Source organism: Engraulis encrasicolus, chromosome 10, assembly GCF_034702125.1.
Source record: "Engraulis encrasicolus isolate BLACKSEA-1 chromosome 10, IST_EnEncr_1.0, whole genome shotgun sequence".
Taxonomy (NCBI): domain Eukaryota; kingdom Metazoa; phylum Chordata; class Actinopteri; order Clupeiformes; family Engraulidae; genus Engraulis; species Engraulis encrasicolus.
The window spans coordinates 56,497,730-56,515,221 of NC_085866.1; the positions used below are offsets into that span (position 1 = coordinate 56,497,730).

A 17,492-nucleotide genomic window follows, 5' to 3' on the forward strand; every position below is an offset into this window, starting at 1 on the left:
GCTGGCCAATGGAAAGGCCAGCGCGAGACAATTGTAAGCAGAGCCATATCTACGGCCCTGTCTGGTTGCAAGTCTACAGAGCAATGTATTGGGCCCACTAACACACGTTGCTATTGGTTTTTCCCGTATTTTGAAGTGACAGCGCCGTAGTTTGATGTCAAAATCCGTATCTGCTACACAAAATGCGTAATGGTCGGCAGGTATGACTAGGGAACATTCTCATGAGTAAGAATGAGGAAGCCTCTCCACCGTGTGCAGACTTGATTAAATAATTGGCCATTCTGAGCTGAGAGACAATGTGATTTATATGCGTAGTGCAGCTATGTATGAGCCCTGTCATATGAGAGACCTGAATCATGTATTGTACCCAGAGGTGTCAAAAGTAAAATTAAAAGTAAATTCACGGCGTAAGTACAATACTAGCTCATGATATTACATAGTTGCTACAGCAATTACACCATTGTACCTAATGAGATAGTGAGACTGTGTTGTTATTACACGTTTAAACACTAAAACCTAACAAGGACCCACCACAAACACCACGAGTACACAGGTCCATTGGTAGCCAGGCCACGCCCTCCTAGTTATGCAACACCAATGGTGTTGCTTCTATGCCAATGGCCCTGGGTAGAGTCGTGTTCAATGCAGTGACAGGGTTTAAGCAGAGATGTTGTATTGGGACTACAGCTAAGAAAATGTTTGGTTTAACAATGTTTGAAAGTCGATTTATAGTTATAATCATGCAAGTCTACTGAGATAAGTTACCTGTGTTGGAAGGAAACTGTGCTTCTTTTTTACTTTTACTTTCACTTTTGACGACCCATGTTTCTGACTTACTACTTAGTCATTATAATGAATTACAAATCCCCCCCCCTACCAAATCTCCCTATTTTGTAATATACTTCCCATACATCTTGCCCTCGTGGGACAGTGTGATCTTGCGTCGTCCACAGGGAGGGTATATAATATGGCAGGGGTGGGATTTTTTAAAATTAAGTCCTTCAAGGGCTGTACTATGAACACAAACCAGGATTTCACCCTGCACTTAAGGCCTATATTGAAGGTGGCCAACTTAACAACAGACCACACCTTCACTCCGTCCCCTGACTTAATTGTACTGCAAATGTAATTTCTAACATTTCTTTTAAAGACATATAATTTTTCCTGTGAAACTGCATAACATTGAAGTTATGTCGCGGGCCGCATAAGACGGCCTCAAATGGCCCTAGAGACATAGGTTCCCCATCCCTGGTATATGGTGAGGGTCTCCCTTTCCCCCTCTCACACACGCACACACACACACACACACCAACACACATGTACTCACCATACATCTTGCCTTCGTCAGAGAGTATGATCTTCCGTCGTCCACAGGGGGGGTATATGGCGAGCGCCTCCTGGAAGCTCTGCTCGATGTCTGGGCTCCAGACCCCCTCTGCGTCCCCGTCCAGGGCCTTGTCCAGCCCGTCCGCACCCCCATCCCCATCGCAGCCCTCCTCTGGGCTGCCGTTCGCTCTCCACTCGTTGGATGCAATGGTGGCGGCTCCCCCTGGGCCCGACCAAGAGCCCCACACTCAGGACTGCAGGAGGGAGGGATGAAAAGAGAGATGGAGTGAGAAAGATATGATTAATATCAATGCACTTGATTAAGAGCGAAACTCAGGACTGGAGAGAGGGGCGAAAGGAGAGAGGAGGAGAAGAGGATGGAGAGAAAGACAGAAAGACAGAGAGACAGGCAGACAGACAGATAGAGAGACAAACAGGTAGACAGCTCTTCACTCATTGGATGTTATGACCATGACTCCACCTGAGCCCAACTTAGTGCCTCACAGTCAGGACTGGGAGAATGAGAGAGAATGAAAGAGGATGAGAGAAAGGGAAAGAGGTAGAGAAAGGCAGGCGGAGAACAGGATGGAGAAAGGAGACAGAGCCACATACAGAGAGCATGGAGGGGGAGAGTCAGGCAAGTTCAACAGTTCAACAGACAGACAGACAGACAGACAGACAGACAGACAGACAGACAGACAGACAGACAGGCGGACAGACAGACAGACAAACCAAAACACTAAACAGAAGAAAAAATGAAGAAGAAAGTAGAGGATGATACATTAAATGCTGATAGTATTACATGATGAAACTGTAATTTCCCTCGGGATTAATAAAGTACTCTTCTACTCTACAACTGAAGTCTCTCAGACAGACCCCCTTCAGGACATTGCCTCTCTCATAATGACTCAGAAGATCAGCCGCTTGATTGGAAACATTAACATCAAGAGAAGGTCAAATCAACTATCATTCCAGATGGAGAGAGCTACTCCCAGGCAGCAGGTTTTCAGAATGCACCTTTTTTTCTTTTTATTACTTTCTGACTTGTCTTTCTTTCTTTTGCTCTTTCCTTTTCTACTACTCCTGGATCATTGAATACAGCCGATGTGCACCAGTCTGCATTCTGCATGCAGTCTACTTATCTAACCACAGAAATGGGAAACTTGAAGAGGAAACAACTACGATATATATATATATATTTTACACACATACATAACAGTCTGTCTGGACAGGCACAACGAGCACTGCCAAACCTGCCAAGCAAGGTGACAAATTTTTAAGACTCTTGATGTCAACTGCAATTCAGGTGGTAAGATATCAGATTCGCTGGCAGCACTTTGCTGCCTTCACGAGATGGGCGCGATATAAATAGGCATTGGCATTGGGAAACCAGCCGTCTAGGCCGTCCATCCTGAGCAAACGCACCCACACACCTACCCCCACCGCCACCCTCCACGGCCGTGAAGCTCTCGTAAATATCCTGATGAACAGCAGTCAACCTGGAGGGGATCAGCAAACACACGACTGAAGAGGAACTCACAAACACAATTCACTGTGGATCGATGCAGCACCTTAACTTACCTTACCTTACACTACAGTATCTTGATTTTTTTCAGGTTTGAAACAGTATCTGTACACTACTCCAGTACACTATTCTATGGCATTTCCTCTTTTTTTTCTCTTTGTCTTGACAAATTATGCCATTGCTAATTCTGTGTGCTGGCACAACACAACAAAACACGTCACAAACAAACATGTCACAGACGTGAGGTTGAGTATTTTGTGTGAGATTCAGCGACAGGATCCCAGTTCTGACAACACAGCACCATATCCACACCTCATACCATGGCCATGAGCAGTGCACCTCTCCTCTCCTCTCCTCAGCCTGTCTTCTCCCCTGTTCATCCTCTCCTCTCCTCTCCTCTCCTCTCCTCTCCTCTCCTCTGCCTGTCTTCTCCCCTGTTCATCTCCTGTCCTCCTCTCCTCTCCTCTCCTCTCCTCTCCTCTCCTCTCCATTGCACCCTGCTGTTCTGCTTTTACTTTGTTCAGTCTGATGGGGTCATTTTCTCACTGAAGCGTGCCATTATCCTCCTCACTCCTCCTCCATCTCTCCTCTCCTCCTTTTCTCCAACTTCCTCCTCTTCTCCACCTCTATTTCTCCTCTCCCCTCCCATATCTACAGTATAGGGGACATTTCTTCAGTAATTCAGTCCTTACAGGATACCACATACATTACAACCACATTTCACCATTACCCAATCATTAGTTTACACATATGTAATAAATTTAATCTTATCGAAACTCATCTGATGCACTCCACTAAATACCACATATTTTAACTAAGATGCTCGCAGAACGAAGTTGCACATGTATATATATATATATATATATATATATATATATATATATATATACACACTTATATATATTTAATATAAAATAAACTTCTGCTGAAGCCTTGTCCAGAGACACTATTAACTTTTCTGTCTTTGTGGAGGAAATTGAACATTCTTAAGCCCCCTTGCTGCACTTCTCTTCGTCTCTGTCTCACTGTCTGTGTGTCTGCATGTCTGCAAGAGTGTGTCTGCATGTGTGTGTGTGCTTGTCTGTGTGTGTGTATTTGTGTGTGCTTGTATGATTGGGGCCACATGTAAAACGCATCCGAAATCTTGTGCGACGGGAGTTTACGGAGGACGTTAATAAGTGGCTGCACCACAGAGGATTTTTGTGGTCGCCTGATTTCATCCCATTGTGGAGATCCTGCTGCCCAAGCGTCTTTTTAGCGGGGCTACGCATTTCATTTCTGGAGCCCTATCCTTTTGCAGACAAGAAATATATATAAATAAGTAAATGTACGTACATTTGGTGCCTGCACGACTGGAGAGGAGGGACACAGGCAAAAACAGAAAGACATAAGGGCTTCGGGGTTCAAGTTTTTGCTGATTCTTGAGGAAACGACGAACAAACAGAATATAAGAACATGCTGCCATTTGGGTTTGGAGAATACAGAGGGACTGAACCACAACATGATTTATTGTGTGCTGTCTTAGACGAGCAGTCAAATGAACTGAGGAGGGCGGAGGAGAATAGACTGGTGAGCAGTGAAACGAACAGAGAAAAGAAATTGATAGGGCGACAGGCCCCAACAAAGTACTGCTTATCCTTTCCACACTTAGTCCACTGAAAAGAAATCTGCTTGCCCTACTCATTGTGGTTCATTGAAACTCTTGTCAGAGACATTTCTTCAGTAATTCAGTCCTTATGGGATACCACATACATTATAACCACATTTCACCATTACCCTATCTTTAAACATGTGTAATGACCATAAAGCTTAATCTTATTGGACCTCGTCTGATGCACTCCACTAAATCCCACAGATTTGAACAAAGATGCTCGCAGAACTAAGTTGCACATGTTTCACGATTACTGCAGACTGTGATATCCAGCTTTGCAACATAGATGAACAAAATGACACAACTGTATAAACATTGACGGAACACAACAACAACACTAAAGACGGAAAACAACAACACCAAAAAACAACAGCCATGAGGCTAGGCTAGGCTTGTTAGGCTTTAAAGTTAAATGGATCCATTGCCTTTGTTTACACAATGTTATTACGACACTTTACACTGTAAGCGGGTATGGGGATTGGGCTTACAAAAAAAACCCTCTGTGCTGCCCGCCGTCTGAAAGTTGGTGCAGGTTTATGGCTGAGTGCTAAACAGCGTTATTTGCTGGAGAGGCCTCGGTATGGATCAACAGCGTTGTGGAGCGCAGCGCAGATTCCAGACATGCCCTTATTAAGAAAGCAACAGTGCTGCGCTGCGCTGCCTAGCCTGCAAGCTACAAACCAGCCTCCCCTCAGCTCCTTCTGCAACCCCCTGACACACACACACACACACACACACACACACACACACACACACACACACACACACACACACACACACACACACACACACACACACACACACACACACACATGCATTCACAGACACACATACAGACATATGCACACACATGCCACACACACACCCTGAATACACCCCCTGCCCCAACCCCATGGGAGCTCCCCCTGTGTCACCCTCACACCCCTCCCTCCCTCCTTACTCGTTTCTCTCTCACACACACACACACACTCTCACTCCCCCTCACCCCCTCTCTCACTCTCTTGCTCTGGGCTTAAGTACAGCTCTGTCCAAAAAAGGACAGGAGACTTAAAGAGTCATGAGGGGCGTGAATGAGAGGAGGAAGGGGTGTGTGGTTGGTCTGACCAATGCAGGTGACCACAAGGGCCCAGAAAACTGGAGGATCTCTCCCCGAAGAGGTGGACTTGTCTGGCCATGTCACCGAGCTCAGGTCCTGAACAGTACCACAAGCTAAGAGAAACACCAAACACTTCATTATCATGGCTTTAGGGGGAGAGAGACAGAGAGAGAGAGAGAGAGAGAGAGAGAGAGAGAGAGAGAGAGAGAGAGAGAGAGAGAGAGAGAGAGAGAGAGAGAGAGAGAGAGAGAGAGAGAGAGAGAGAGAGAGAGAGAGAGAGAGAGAGAGAGAGAGAGAGAGAGAGAGAGAGGGGGTGAAAAGTAAAAAAAAATGACAGGAAGAGAGAGATGAAAATGGAAATTAAAAGGGAGCTACAGACAGGGGGGAGAGGGAGATAGTGAGACACACAGAGTGAAAGATAGAGGGAGATGAAGAGGTAGTGAGACAGACAGTGAAAAGGAGTGAGGGAGATAGAGATAAATAGAAACAGAGGGCAGGAGGAATCATGTCTGCGACCTTAAAGAGCTGTGACAGGGAGCAGGGAGAGTATAAAGGATGCTGGCCCAAGCCCAGTGCCCACAGAGCAAACAATGAAAATCGTTTCCATTTTATCCCTCAGACCCACACTTTCCTCCTCTGACAAAAGACAGTTTAGAATTTCCTAACAGAATTTTCCCCCCTTGGCTGAGAGGAAGAAGAGAGAGAGAAAGAAAGAAAGAGAGAAAAAGGAAAAGAAGTGAGTAAAAAAAAAACACTTTTTCATGAGGAGTGCCGTCACTGGAATGGCCGAATCATGACTTGTTTTTATATTAGCTTACCAGAACGCAGCCTGAACTGCTCATAGCGTGGTTTTCACCCGAGAGTCGGGTAGCTAATAAATCTTCATAAAATTCAATGAGTTATAGCATTAAGAATTTCCACATCATAAGTAGACTGCTTTTAAGATGGAAAAGAAAAGAACAGGGGTTCTCCGCAATGCAATAAGTCTTCCTACTTGGACAAGTGTTAGAATGCACTGTTTTCCATATAACATGCATGGCAAATGTAATGCAATTCACTGCACATTTTTTCCCTTTTCTCGAATATAAAAATAAATGAGTACCCACATTAAATACTTCCTCTCAGTTGAAACCCTTTAATAATAAATAAATTAAGTGTATTTAGTCTTGTCTAAACCTGTTTAACCTCCGAGACCTCAGCCATTACATTTAAACACCACTGACTGAGAAGACCAGGAGCTTGGTTTACAATCGAACCTCGACAGACAAAAAAAAACAACAAAAGGTGTGTGAGCGAGCCTGTTTGAACAAGTCCAATTTGGCCCGAGTTGCCCTCTAAGTGAGAAGCAAACATTGACCTGTAGGTCAACCGCATGTGCCTGCGTGCACACACACACACACACACACACACACACACACACACACACACACACACACACACACACACACACACACATCTTTGCACCCGGCTGGCCAGCGTTGAGCTCTGATTCACACAGATTAAGATTTAGGGGCTCTTTCCCGAAGTTAAGCTTTTGACCTCTGCGAAAGCTCAGCGAGATGTCAGGAACATCAAACCTTTGCTAATAAGCAGATAGTAGAACAGCTTTTAATCCTTTTTTTCTTATTCCCTTAAACACAATGGCCAAACACAAGAGGGAAAATGTGTATGAAGACATCACTTAAATCATTGTTTACTTTTCTTTTCTTTAAAGGTGCACCGTGTACGATTTTTAGTTGTTTATTTCCAGAATTCATGTTACCCATTCACTAATGTTGCATTTTTCACCACCATCAAGAATTCCTTATGACTGGGAAAATTGCACTTTTCATATATGAAAAAGGGGATCCTCTCCATGGTCCGGCCATTTTGAATTTCCAGAAATAGACATTTTAGCTGAAAAAATGACTGTACTTTGGCCATACTGGTAAATATTAGTCTATTACTTTGTAAATATTCATGAAAAGATCGTATTTGGCAATAGGCAGCACAGTTTCAATGAGCAGCATAGCTGTAGTACCTACTCTGGCCACATCCTACACAGTGTACCTTTAACAACAACATTTTCACCACTATATGAGGTTGAAATTTGAAAAATTGATGGAGCACACTTATGTTTACTGTGTTGATATGTTCAACAACCCTATTGTTTAAGTGTTGCCCTGTGTGTAATTCTGCTCAGTTTTGGTCCTCTGTGAAGCAATTAGCTAAGTTATGTGTTTGCTGTTTCATTAAAGGCCAAAACACTTTTGAGTGTGCCCATATAGCCCCATAATATGTGTCATTTAAAATGGATGCATGACAACGTAAAGGATGGAAAATTACAGTCCTGGTTCATTCAAAATACAGAGCAGACCCTGAGCCGCTGTAGGGCAAAGAACAGAGCAGACCACTCGTTCAGCTTTTTTCTCTTCCTTTTTTTCCTTTCTTTGTATTCGAAGAAGCAGCAACACCTGTCAGGGAACAGGCCTTCAGCCATGCACACCCACACCCTAACCCCGTTGCATAAAACACACACACACACACACACACACACACACACACACACACACACACACACACACACACACACACACACACACACACACACACACACACACACACACACACACACACACACACTGACAAGCAAGACGCACACACAGACCGTGACACGATTCATAAACACACACACACACACATATGCCCTCTGACAAAGAACAACGGGAGCAGCATTGAAGGAGCAGCTGTTGGCTGTGGTCAGATTACAGATAAGGAAGACATTTTAAGGTCCGCTCGCTCGCTCACTCACCCAGCGGGGTGGAGGGGTAGAGTGGTGGGTGAGCAGGACTGCCCTGTCAGTCTGCTGTCCGCTGTCCGTTTGTTCATTGGGCCTGATAGGGCCAACTGGAAGAGGCCTGGCGAATCAGAGAGGAACCATTACGGAGCCATGTTGGCCCCTGACATTGGTTAAACTGCATTAGGGCCACGTTGGCCCCTGACACTAGTTAAACTGTATTAGAACCTTAGCCTGAGGCCGAAAACACTTAAGCCTCGTTCACACACGTCGCTGCTAGTTACTCGCTCAACGAATGAAGTCAATAGTCTATGTGTTCCAGCAAGACGAGGAGGCGAGTAGGGTACAAGCAATGCGATGTGGGCCGATAAAATATTTTAAGTTCGAGCGAGGCGAGTAAGCAAGTAACCAATTGGAATGCAGAATTCAGTACTTCTCGCCTGTGCATTGTGTGTTTAGCGAACGTTCCATGAGAGAGTGGCGAGTAGGCGAGCGAGCGAGAAACTTGTAACTAGCAGCGTCGTGTGTGAACGTAGCTTTATGCTGTGTGTACACCAATTGCTACCTACGTGGCCCAGGTAGCTGGCGTGGTTGAAGAAGTTTCGCCATTAATTTGCTTTATTCGTTCTGGACGCGGCATTCAAGGATTCAAGGATTCAAGGATATTTATTTGTCAAGTACATAGAGACACTTTCGTGTCACTTGTATTGAAATGCATGGCTGGTGCAAAACAAGTGTGCAGAAGAAGGGTGAAGAAGAAATATAATGAAAATAAAAGGTGTGTGTGTGTGTGTGTGTGTGTGTGTGTGTGTGTGTGTGTGTGTGTGTGTGTGTGTGTGTGTGTGTGTGTGTGTGTGTGTGTGTGTGTGTGTGTGTGTGTGTGTGTGTGTTCAGTCAAATTAATTAGGAAGAATTCAGTAAGCAGATGGCATGAGGTAAAAAGCTCTTTTACGCTCGATTGAATACGGCTATCAGCCAATCAGAATCGAGAACCGGACAGCGCAGTGTAAGATATTCGCCTTCCCTCCATAGAGAAATAATGACTTCCGCCACTCAGGTCGCATAGTTCGCGCTCGGTGTAGACGGGGCATAAGCCAGCAGAAAAACAAAGACGCATTTTATCACAGAGTAGAACGTGTTATAGCCACTCCACCATAATATTATAACACAGATTTACATTGAATTAGAGAGCAGACCACAACACTAAGGCTGAATGATTTAAATATTTGTTTGAATTTAATGGATTTTACATGCCTGCTATGTAGAATATTACAGACATGCATGACCAAACATGAAGTTATCTAATCAAATTGTATCAGTAGTGTGGTTGGCTATCCTTGCATGCACATCAGACTGTCATGTGTACATTATTGTAATTTGTAGAAGTACAATCAAAAGTGCCTGAGATATGAATGTGGTTATCACAGTGAGGTCATATGGTGTGACACAAGCTTGTGATTTGACATAGATGTGCGGTACAAAGCATGTTGGAACAGTCCCTGTGCATTTCAATAATCACTAATAGAGGACAAAGCATAAATTCGTAATTGCAAAGGGAAAAGAATCTGGTGCCACACGAATGTCTATTTTCTGTTATTTATTTTTTCAGTGCAGTAAGACTAACGTTTCGACATGCGTCTTCATCAGACATTGCGTTTTTTACAGTGTATATAATTTCTCTTCAGAAAGGCACATAAACGTGAGATTTAAACATACTTTTTCTGACATTATAGAGGTGTTGGTTTAGTGGCCTTGGTTTAGTGGCTTTTGGTTGTTATGAGGAGCAATAAAAGCCTGATGACTTGAGTCTCACCTGCCTCCTTCTCTACCTCCTCCTGCCTCTAGCCACGCCACCCACAGAGGACCAGAAAAACAAGTCTGACCTCAGAGAGAGAGAGAGGGGGGGGGGGTGTTCACCAGGTCACTAGATCAAGAGGCTACTGACTCAGCTGCCCCGCAAAATCAACTCAACTTAATTCACCTCAAGAGGGCTTTGCTTTCTGCATTCGTTGTAAACCGGCATTTGGAAAAATAATCAGTGTAGCACAGACGGCACATCAAAAGGGAAAACGTTATTCTAAATAGGCCTACATATTGTGATTTGTTTTAAAGAACACCAGTTCATATCAGGTTAAAATTGCTGCCTGTAAAAACTTCTTGCAGAATCCAATCCAATTGTTTGGGTCCCTTTTATTGAACATTAATCTAGACTAGAAGGTACAATGCAATTACTACAATTATTACTATTATTGCACAATATCTTAGGGTAGGGGACAGATCTTAGGAAAGCCATTATGAATAAATGTATAAATAAAATAGATTTGTTCCCCAACTCCTGAAACCATCCAACAAGAGTAAAAAAAACAAAAAAACAAGAGTACCATGTGATTTGGAGAGACTGCTCCTTTTCCCTCATCCTCTCCTATGATTAACAAGACACGAGGGACCAGACTGTATCTCTCTGCTCTCCAACAACTTCCTCGTACTTCCTGTATGATTACACTCTCAGGAAATGGACACAGATGCCCGGCCTGTGCAGATGTGTCTACGCTTGAGCACTTATTTAAGAAAAAAGAAGGGGGGGTGGAGGGTCAATGAAATCTGGAGAGGATTCATTGCAGTTTTACCTGTATGTCACATTTACAGCATGTGTTGTTTGCTCAAAATCACCTCCTGTAATTTTGGAGGCAAAACTATAACTACAGTAGACTGACTAACAACTGCTCTCTATTGATTGCACATTTGTGCCTCCTCATCAATCACAAGAGTCCAAGGGGGCCTAAAGCCCAAGCCTTCGAAATCACACTTTTAACAGCTGTTTTTTTCACATTTGATCAGAAGACACACCCCAAAACCCCCGACAACTTAGGGACTCAAACATCTGGCCAAAACCCTTCTTTTTGTAAAACAGCACCACCAATGGATGGTTTTCATATATGAATCATGATGCAATACATGGACCACACAGTCATACAAGACATCAAACTGTCTATTCACGTCTCATCGTTTCAGATTTAGTGCACTACACATGTAAAATGCTGTTTTGTGCTGTACCGAACGTATAGGACAGCTGGATTGAGTGTTTCTCTCCTTGAAGGAATTTTGGGGCACGATTGAAAACTAATCTGTGTGTGTACGCAAGACGCATGTGGTCAGAATCAGACACACTCGTACACACAGAAATGTGTACGCGCAAGCACACACACACCCACATACACGTACCAAGAGCAAATGAAAAAGGACCGCCACAGGCTGCAAGAAGGGAGGCTAAGGAAATGAGTCCATAAGTATAACAGAATGAATGGACATCATTTTAAAAGGTCTGGGAGGGCAGACAAATCTGTCTGATGCGGGTCACAGAGCACATGTCTGTATTTAAGTAACAGTAAAGTAGTGTACTATATATCTTGTGAGAGATGTCCTGCTCCTCTAAACTTGCCTAGAGCCATTGCAGTACATGGAGGGGGACAAACAGAATTTAGAAATCCGAAAATGAAGTATCCAAGGCACTTAATAAATAGCTATTCATTTGAGAAAAAAAATAAATGTTTCTGCCATAATATGGCCTTTATTAGGGCAGAGTCACTCAACAAGGAAAGATTCAGGGGGGGCACTGTGGCACAGCGCCCTAAGCACCCCACATTTGGGCTTGCATGCACACGGGGACCCTGATTTGAGTCCAGCTGGGGTCATTTCCCAATCCCACCCCGTCTCTCTGTCCCACTCGCTTGCTGTCACCATCTCAGACTGTCCTATCAAATAAAGGCATAAAAGCCCCTAAAAATATATTTTAAAAAATAAAAACAAGGAAAGATTCAAAAGCCCCATTAGCCCTGTTACAACTTGATGGGCCCCTGAAAGGATTTCACAAACATTATTTTAAGGGACTCGGAAGAGGACGTGCACTGTGTTGAAACGTTAGTCATTTTGTTTGCACCACAATAAAATAACTAAAAAGTATCTGAGTGTTCCAGTCATCCCTGGCCTAGTCTTTCTGAAGTGGACCAGTTTGCTTTCCAAAATCACTTCAAGGTTGAAAAGAAAAAAGACAAATGAATGTTGCCTTAACCAGTGTTGGGGTGGTTGAGATGGGGGATTCTGCTGACACCCCAGTGGGATGATAATGGTGTGTGGGGGGTGGGGTGGTGTGCACCACTGGCTGAATGCCAGTGGTGTACCTGTCAAAAAATATATTATGTTTCATGACGTGACCAACGTGACGAGACCTCCTGCTGATCTGGGACTAACTGCTCATACCTGCAAAGCCCAGCCTGTTACACATCCCAAGCTGAAAATTGTCCAGCGGCACGAGAAAGCAAAAAAGTACGCTATTAATGGCTTACTTTGAATGACATCCTACATATGGGAATTGGAATGGGGCAGGCACTTCAGTTTTAGAATTTTACTTTGAATTAAGTCAAAGTAAAATTAAAAATCATGTTTGATTTTAAGCTGTCATACATTCTAAACTCACTAAGGCGTTAATAACATTTCATAGGTTGATAATTAGCATTACATTACAATACATTACCACCACTAAACTACATAATAAAAAACAATGTGGTTGCTGTGGATATTATGAACAGATGATTCAAATGGGGTGTTTGAGATTTCTGACCTGATGTTTCATAAATGATAAAATGACAAACTGACAACTGTGATTGATGAGGAAGTTTCTGTGATTCTGTAATGATTCCTGTTCAGTCACTTGCCACACGAAAAATGTTATTCGTGTAGTAGTAGAGTATGTGTGACTTGAAAAACCTGTTCATTGCAGAGATAGGCCTACACCAAATCAGCAGAACACCTTGTCTCTTAGTTGTGTCTTGGGCATAGGCCTACCGAAGATTGTTCAACAACAATGGCAGATTTTTTTTAACAAAAAAAAACAAAAAAACAATTAACATCTTCATTCTAGCATGAAAACATGTAGGCCTATTGCTCAGAACACTGATGACGGTGTTTTTTTTTTGTTTGTTTGTTTTTTTTACCCCAAAACAATTTATTTACACACAACAAACTATGTTGATCCTACACAGTGAAACTATTGTACTTGTCAGGAAATGCGATTTTTCAGCTTTTATCAGCTTCTGACATTGTAATAACTGCACCTATGTGTAAGAGCCGTCATGGTCAATTATTTACATAAGCAATGAAATCTATCCCTGGGAATATTTTGCCTCATACGTTGCACATTTTAATAACGTTGTTTATCCATATCCATTCTTTCCAATTCAGATATTTTTTGTTACTGTGTATTTATACTGTGTTAAAATACTTTATAAAGGGCCCTACGGCTTTAATGTTCCTAACAGCACAAAACATTACAGCCTTACTAGAGTACCTCTTTGGTTTGCAATGGGCATATGTCGTCGGTCTAGCTGACCTGCTGTCTAGGCACTCAAGACGAACTGCAACCAACACATCCAGTGAATTGTTGAATGACATTCCAGAATACCACCTCGACTACTAGAAGTTCATAAGAATGTCAAGAATCCTTAACACACAAAAGGGAACAGGGGTAGGCCTAAATATAATGGGATGTATGTTCGCTACCATGCCGCCTAAGTTTATAATGCCGACCAAGCCCTTTCACGTGTGGCGTGGCGACGGTATGGTGAAATAATGAAAGCTTGTTTTCCAAGTTTTCCAAAGTTGCTGCCGCACCGTGGTGGCGATAAGGAAACAACTGCTGTTTTGTTTAAAACAAGAACCTTCCTATATGATGATTTTTGAAGGAGTCTGAAATATCCCCAACACTTGAAAAAAAAGTGGCGCTCTTGAAGAATAGCCTTTATATCGATAACTTCAGCAGGATGGGTCCAACAAATGTTACGCGTAAAAAGGAAAGATGACCAAGCTCTGTGAGATGCTGTTTCACAAAGTGAGTTGTGTTGTAAGCTGTACGATGATATCTATAAACAAAATTCCAATCATAGAAGTGGTCATGAAACTCCTTGTGGGTTTGTTTTGTTACCGTCACAGGAAGTAGAAAGGAAAAATCTCAAATATGGCAAAGATTTGAAAACTTCCATACAACTGCGCCCAATCCCACAAAGCCGTAGAAACAAAGGAACGAATTAGTTTTAAAAACACGTACCTTTGACCGATATCCCCTCTGACGAATGCAGCAAGGTCTTGAATGATATGTGCATGCAGTTCAGCGGCGCGTTGTTTTGGAAGAATATTTGTTCTGGTTTGACAGTAAGGTTGGAATTCTAAGTATGGCTTTGGTATGAAATCAACGCACGCCACTGAAAAACGAAGAAAAAATGCGCAAGGTGGAGCCATAGGCGAGCGTCAGTGAGTAAAGTTGTGGGCAGATACTTTTGCCGAATCCCCTCCCCCAGGTCGTTGTTTGGAGTGCAGCCTACGAAGTCACCCATGATTTCATAAACTTTTCAAGTTTGCTAATAAAACTGGTAGGGCATTGTAGAGAAATTCAAGGCTCAGACGGATTCCAATGGATAACGTGGGCATAAGTAGGCCTAGGCATAGCCTATTTACGCACCGTTGTGTAAAGGTAGATCTGACATTAAAACCAGTTCTATTTCAGTGAATTATAACACATATCTATTAATTACATGGTTTCTAGAACAAACTCGTTATTTTAAGCATGCCTACAGTCATATCACGTTCTACTTGTAATACCAGTTTCTCCGACATCGCCAATGCACTGCCTTGGAATCATGTAGCCTACATCATGACATGGCGCGCCACTTTTTCTGTAAACACAGCGGCCTCTGCTGGAAATGACAGTTTACAGAAAGTATATACTGTATGCCATCATGGTAAAGAAATAACAATAAGCGTGCTCTCCAACTGCTCAACCTCATCTTGTCCCCCTAGCGACAAACTCATCTCACAATAACAAAGTGTGTTCTAGTTGGTTTTATTAGTTTTTTATTATTATCATTATTATTATTATTATTATTATTATTATTATTATTATTATTACAAAACAAATACAAACACGACAGATAAACAGTATAAAACAGCCGTCTTTGAAGCCACGGAATGTTACCTCTGGTAGGAATTGTATGAAAAAAGTGTATAATGTAAAACAATTAGTCAGCAGCTTAGAAATGACAAAGGCTATTAAAAGAAGGCTGGAGAAAAATGAAGGCCCGACGAACATGACAAAATGAACAATTCCCCTCAACAAAATATTTCTGTTAAAATTTTCTAATACCACTTACAATCCACACAGTCACTTTACCTTGGTATTAAAACAAAAAACTTATTTTTGAACAGTCACACACCACAACACGTGAACAAATGATTAACTACATGATTGCTTTTGGACGTGAAAGTAATTTACTGACCAGAGCACACAATGAAGTTCACTCTACAGCTATAGCCCATTAAATGAATGACCAGGGTGCTTGAGAGAAAAGAAAGAAAAGAGAAAAAAATATTTTAGAAAGTAGGCTAGAAAGTATTACAGAGAGTAGATAACTAACTTTGAACAACGGCAGGTGAAAATAAAGCTGTTTTTAATTTCTTTAAAAAAAAAAAAACATGATACTGTTGGGGCAGTTCAAATTCGATCAGGAAGCTGGTTCCAGCATTTAGCAGCATAATGTCTAAATGCCATTTCATCCTGACTGGATTTCACCCTAGGCACAACCAGTACATGAGGCTCTGAAGACTCAATACATCATTTAGGATGAAATTGTGTGACTGACGGAGGTGTTCCTGCACAGTTCGTCCCCCTCGGAGCGCGAACCTGACACCTCGTCAACTACATCCGTTCGGCAATGGGAGTGACATTACGAGTGCGCTGAGCTAAAGGGCCAGTCCGATAGCCCAACGCTACCACACTATATTGAGGCTTTGACAGGGAGGTTTACTAACGTTCCACGCCAGACTCTGCTAGTTGTCCTCCGTTACACTCTCCCCCCTAAACCTCACTCCCATCCCGGGTTTGGGCACCACTGTTACAGAGGTGTTTCTGCACAGTTCTTCCCCCTCGGGGCGTGGACCTGCCACCTCGTCAACTACATCCGTTCGCCAATAGGATTCACAGAACGAGCACACTGAGCTAAAGGGCCATTCCGATAGCCCAACGCTACCACACTTTATTATATGGTGTGACGTCATCGGTCGAATGCTCCATTCATTTCAACGGGGCTCCCCAACGTTCGCACGTCTGTTATTTTTCGATAACGGACGGGTTGGTCTATAACAGACCGCTGTCAATGGCAACAAGACTTTTCACTGCTAAAGCGACTTTTCAACAATACTCTAATCAGCTGCTGTGATAGACAACACCTGTTGTCCTGGCTACCTAGCTGTTGTTCCACAACGGCACTGTTTTGTTTTGCGCAGCAACAATCTTTTGACATTATAAACTATAATAGACTTAACATTAAATAGGCCTAAAGAAATGTCCCCGCCATGTGTGAGTCATTTAAGTATATCCATATAATAAGCGGGTTAACTTTCGGCGAGTCGGTCGCTTTGTGGAATAGCAGCACTTCAGAGAGAACAAGACCCCTCCGCTCCGCGTCGGGGTCTAAAGATTCTCTCTGTCGTGCTGCTATTCCACGGTAGCGACCTTCTCGCCGAACGTTAACCCTTACGTATTGAGGCTTCGGGAGGGAGGTTTACTAATGTTCCATGCCACACTCTGCTAGTTGGCCCCCATTACAAATGTTAGTGGCAGGGGTAGGCAATTAGTGGCCCGGGGGCCGCCATCAATTATATTCGGCCCGCGAGATGCAGGAAATAGCAGTGCAGCGCAGTGAGTGCAGACAAATAGCATAATTGAAAAAAAAATCAGTCAAGATTAGTTGCATGCTTCTTTTTACGTCCTGCATTCAGAATCAACTTTTTGTTCCATGGCTCTTGACAACCACATTTTGCATTGATAGCTAGAAATCTTCAGCTAATGAAACACGTTATAACAATAAACAACTTGCAGTTGTACACATTAGTTATGGCAGGTTGCTACGGCAGGTTGCTAAGGAAGGTCACCCTTTTTAATGAGAGAGATACCAGGAGATGAAGCAGTTGGGATATTATCACTCAGTACATAGAAGATGTACTTATTTCTAATGAAATGGAAAAAAATAAAACAACTTTTTTAGCAGTAAAAAAACATAGCCGGGGGGGG

The 17,492-nt window shown here is 42.9% G+C and overlaps 1 protein-coding gene across 1 annotated transcript in view; it reads right to left on the reverse strand.

Annotated features, from left to right (window-relative positions):
• Positions 1 to 6,440, reverse strand: part of tead3a (TEA domain family member 3 a) — a 45,560-nt gene extending 39,120 nt beyond the window's left edge. Inside the window, exons 1-4 of the mRNA XM_063209505.1 lie at positions 6,417 to 6,440; positions 4,187 to 4,203; positions 2,764 to 2,825; positions 1,328 to 1,576 (exon numbers count right to left, since the gene is read on the reverse strand). Of these exons, the coding sequence (XP_063065575.1) occupies positions 1,328 to 1,576; positions 2,764 to 2,825; positions 4,187 to 4,203; positions 6,417 to 6,440 (352 nt within the window). The remainder of the gene's footprint in view (positions 1 to 1,327; positions 1,577 to 2,763; positions 2,826 to 4,186; positions 4,204 to 6,416) is intronic.
• Between the last annotated feature and the right edge of the window lie 11,052 nt (positions 6,441 to 17,492).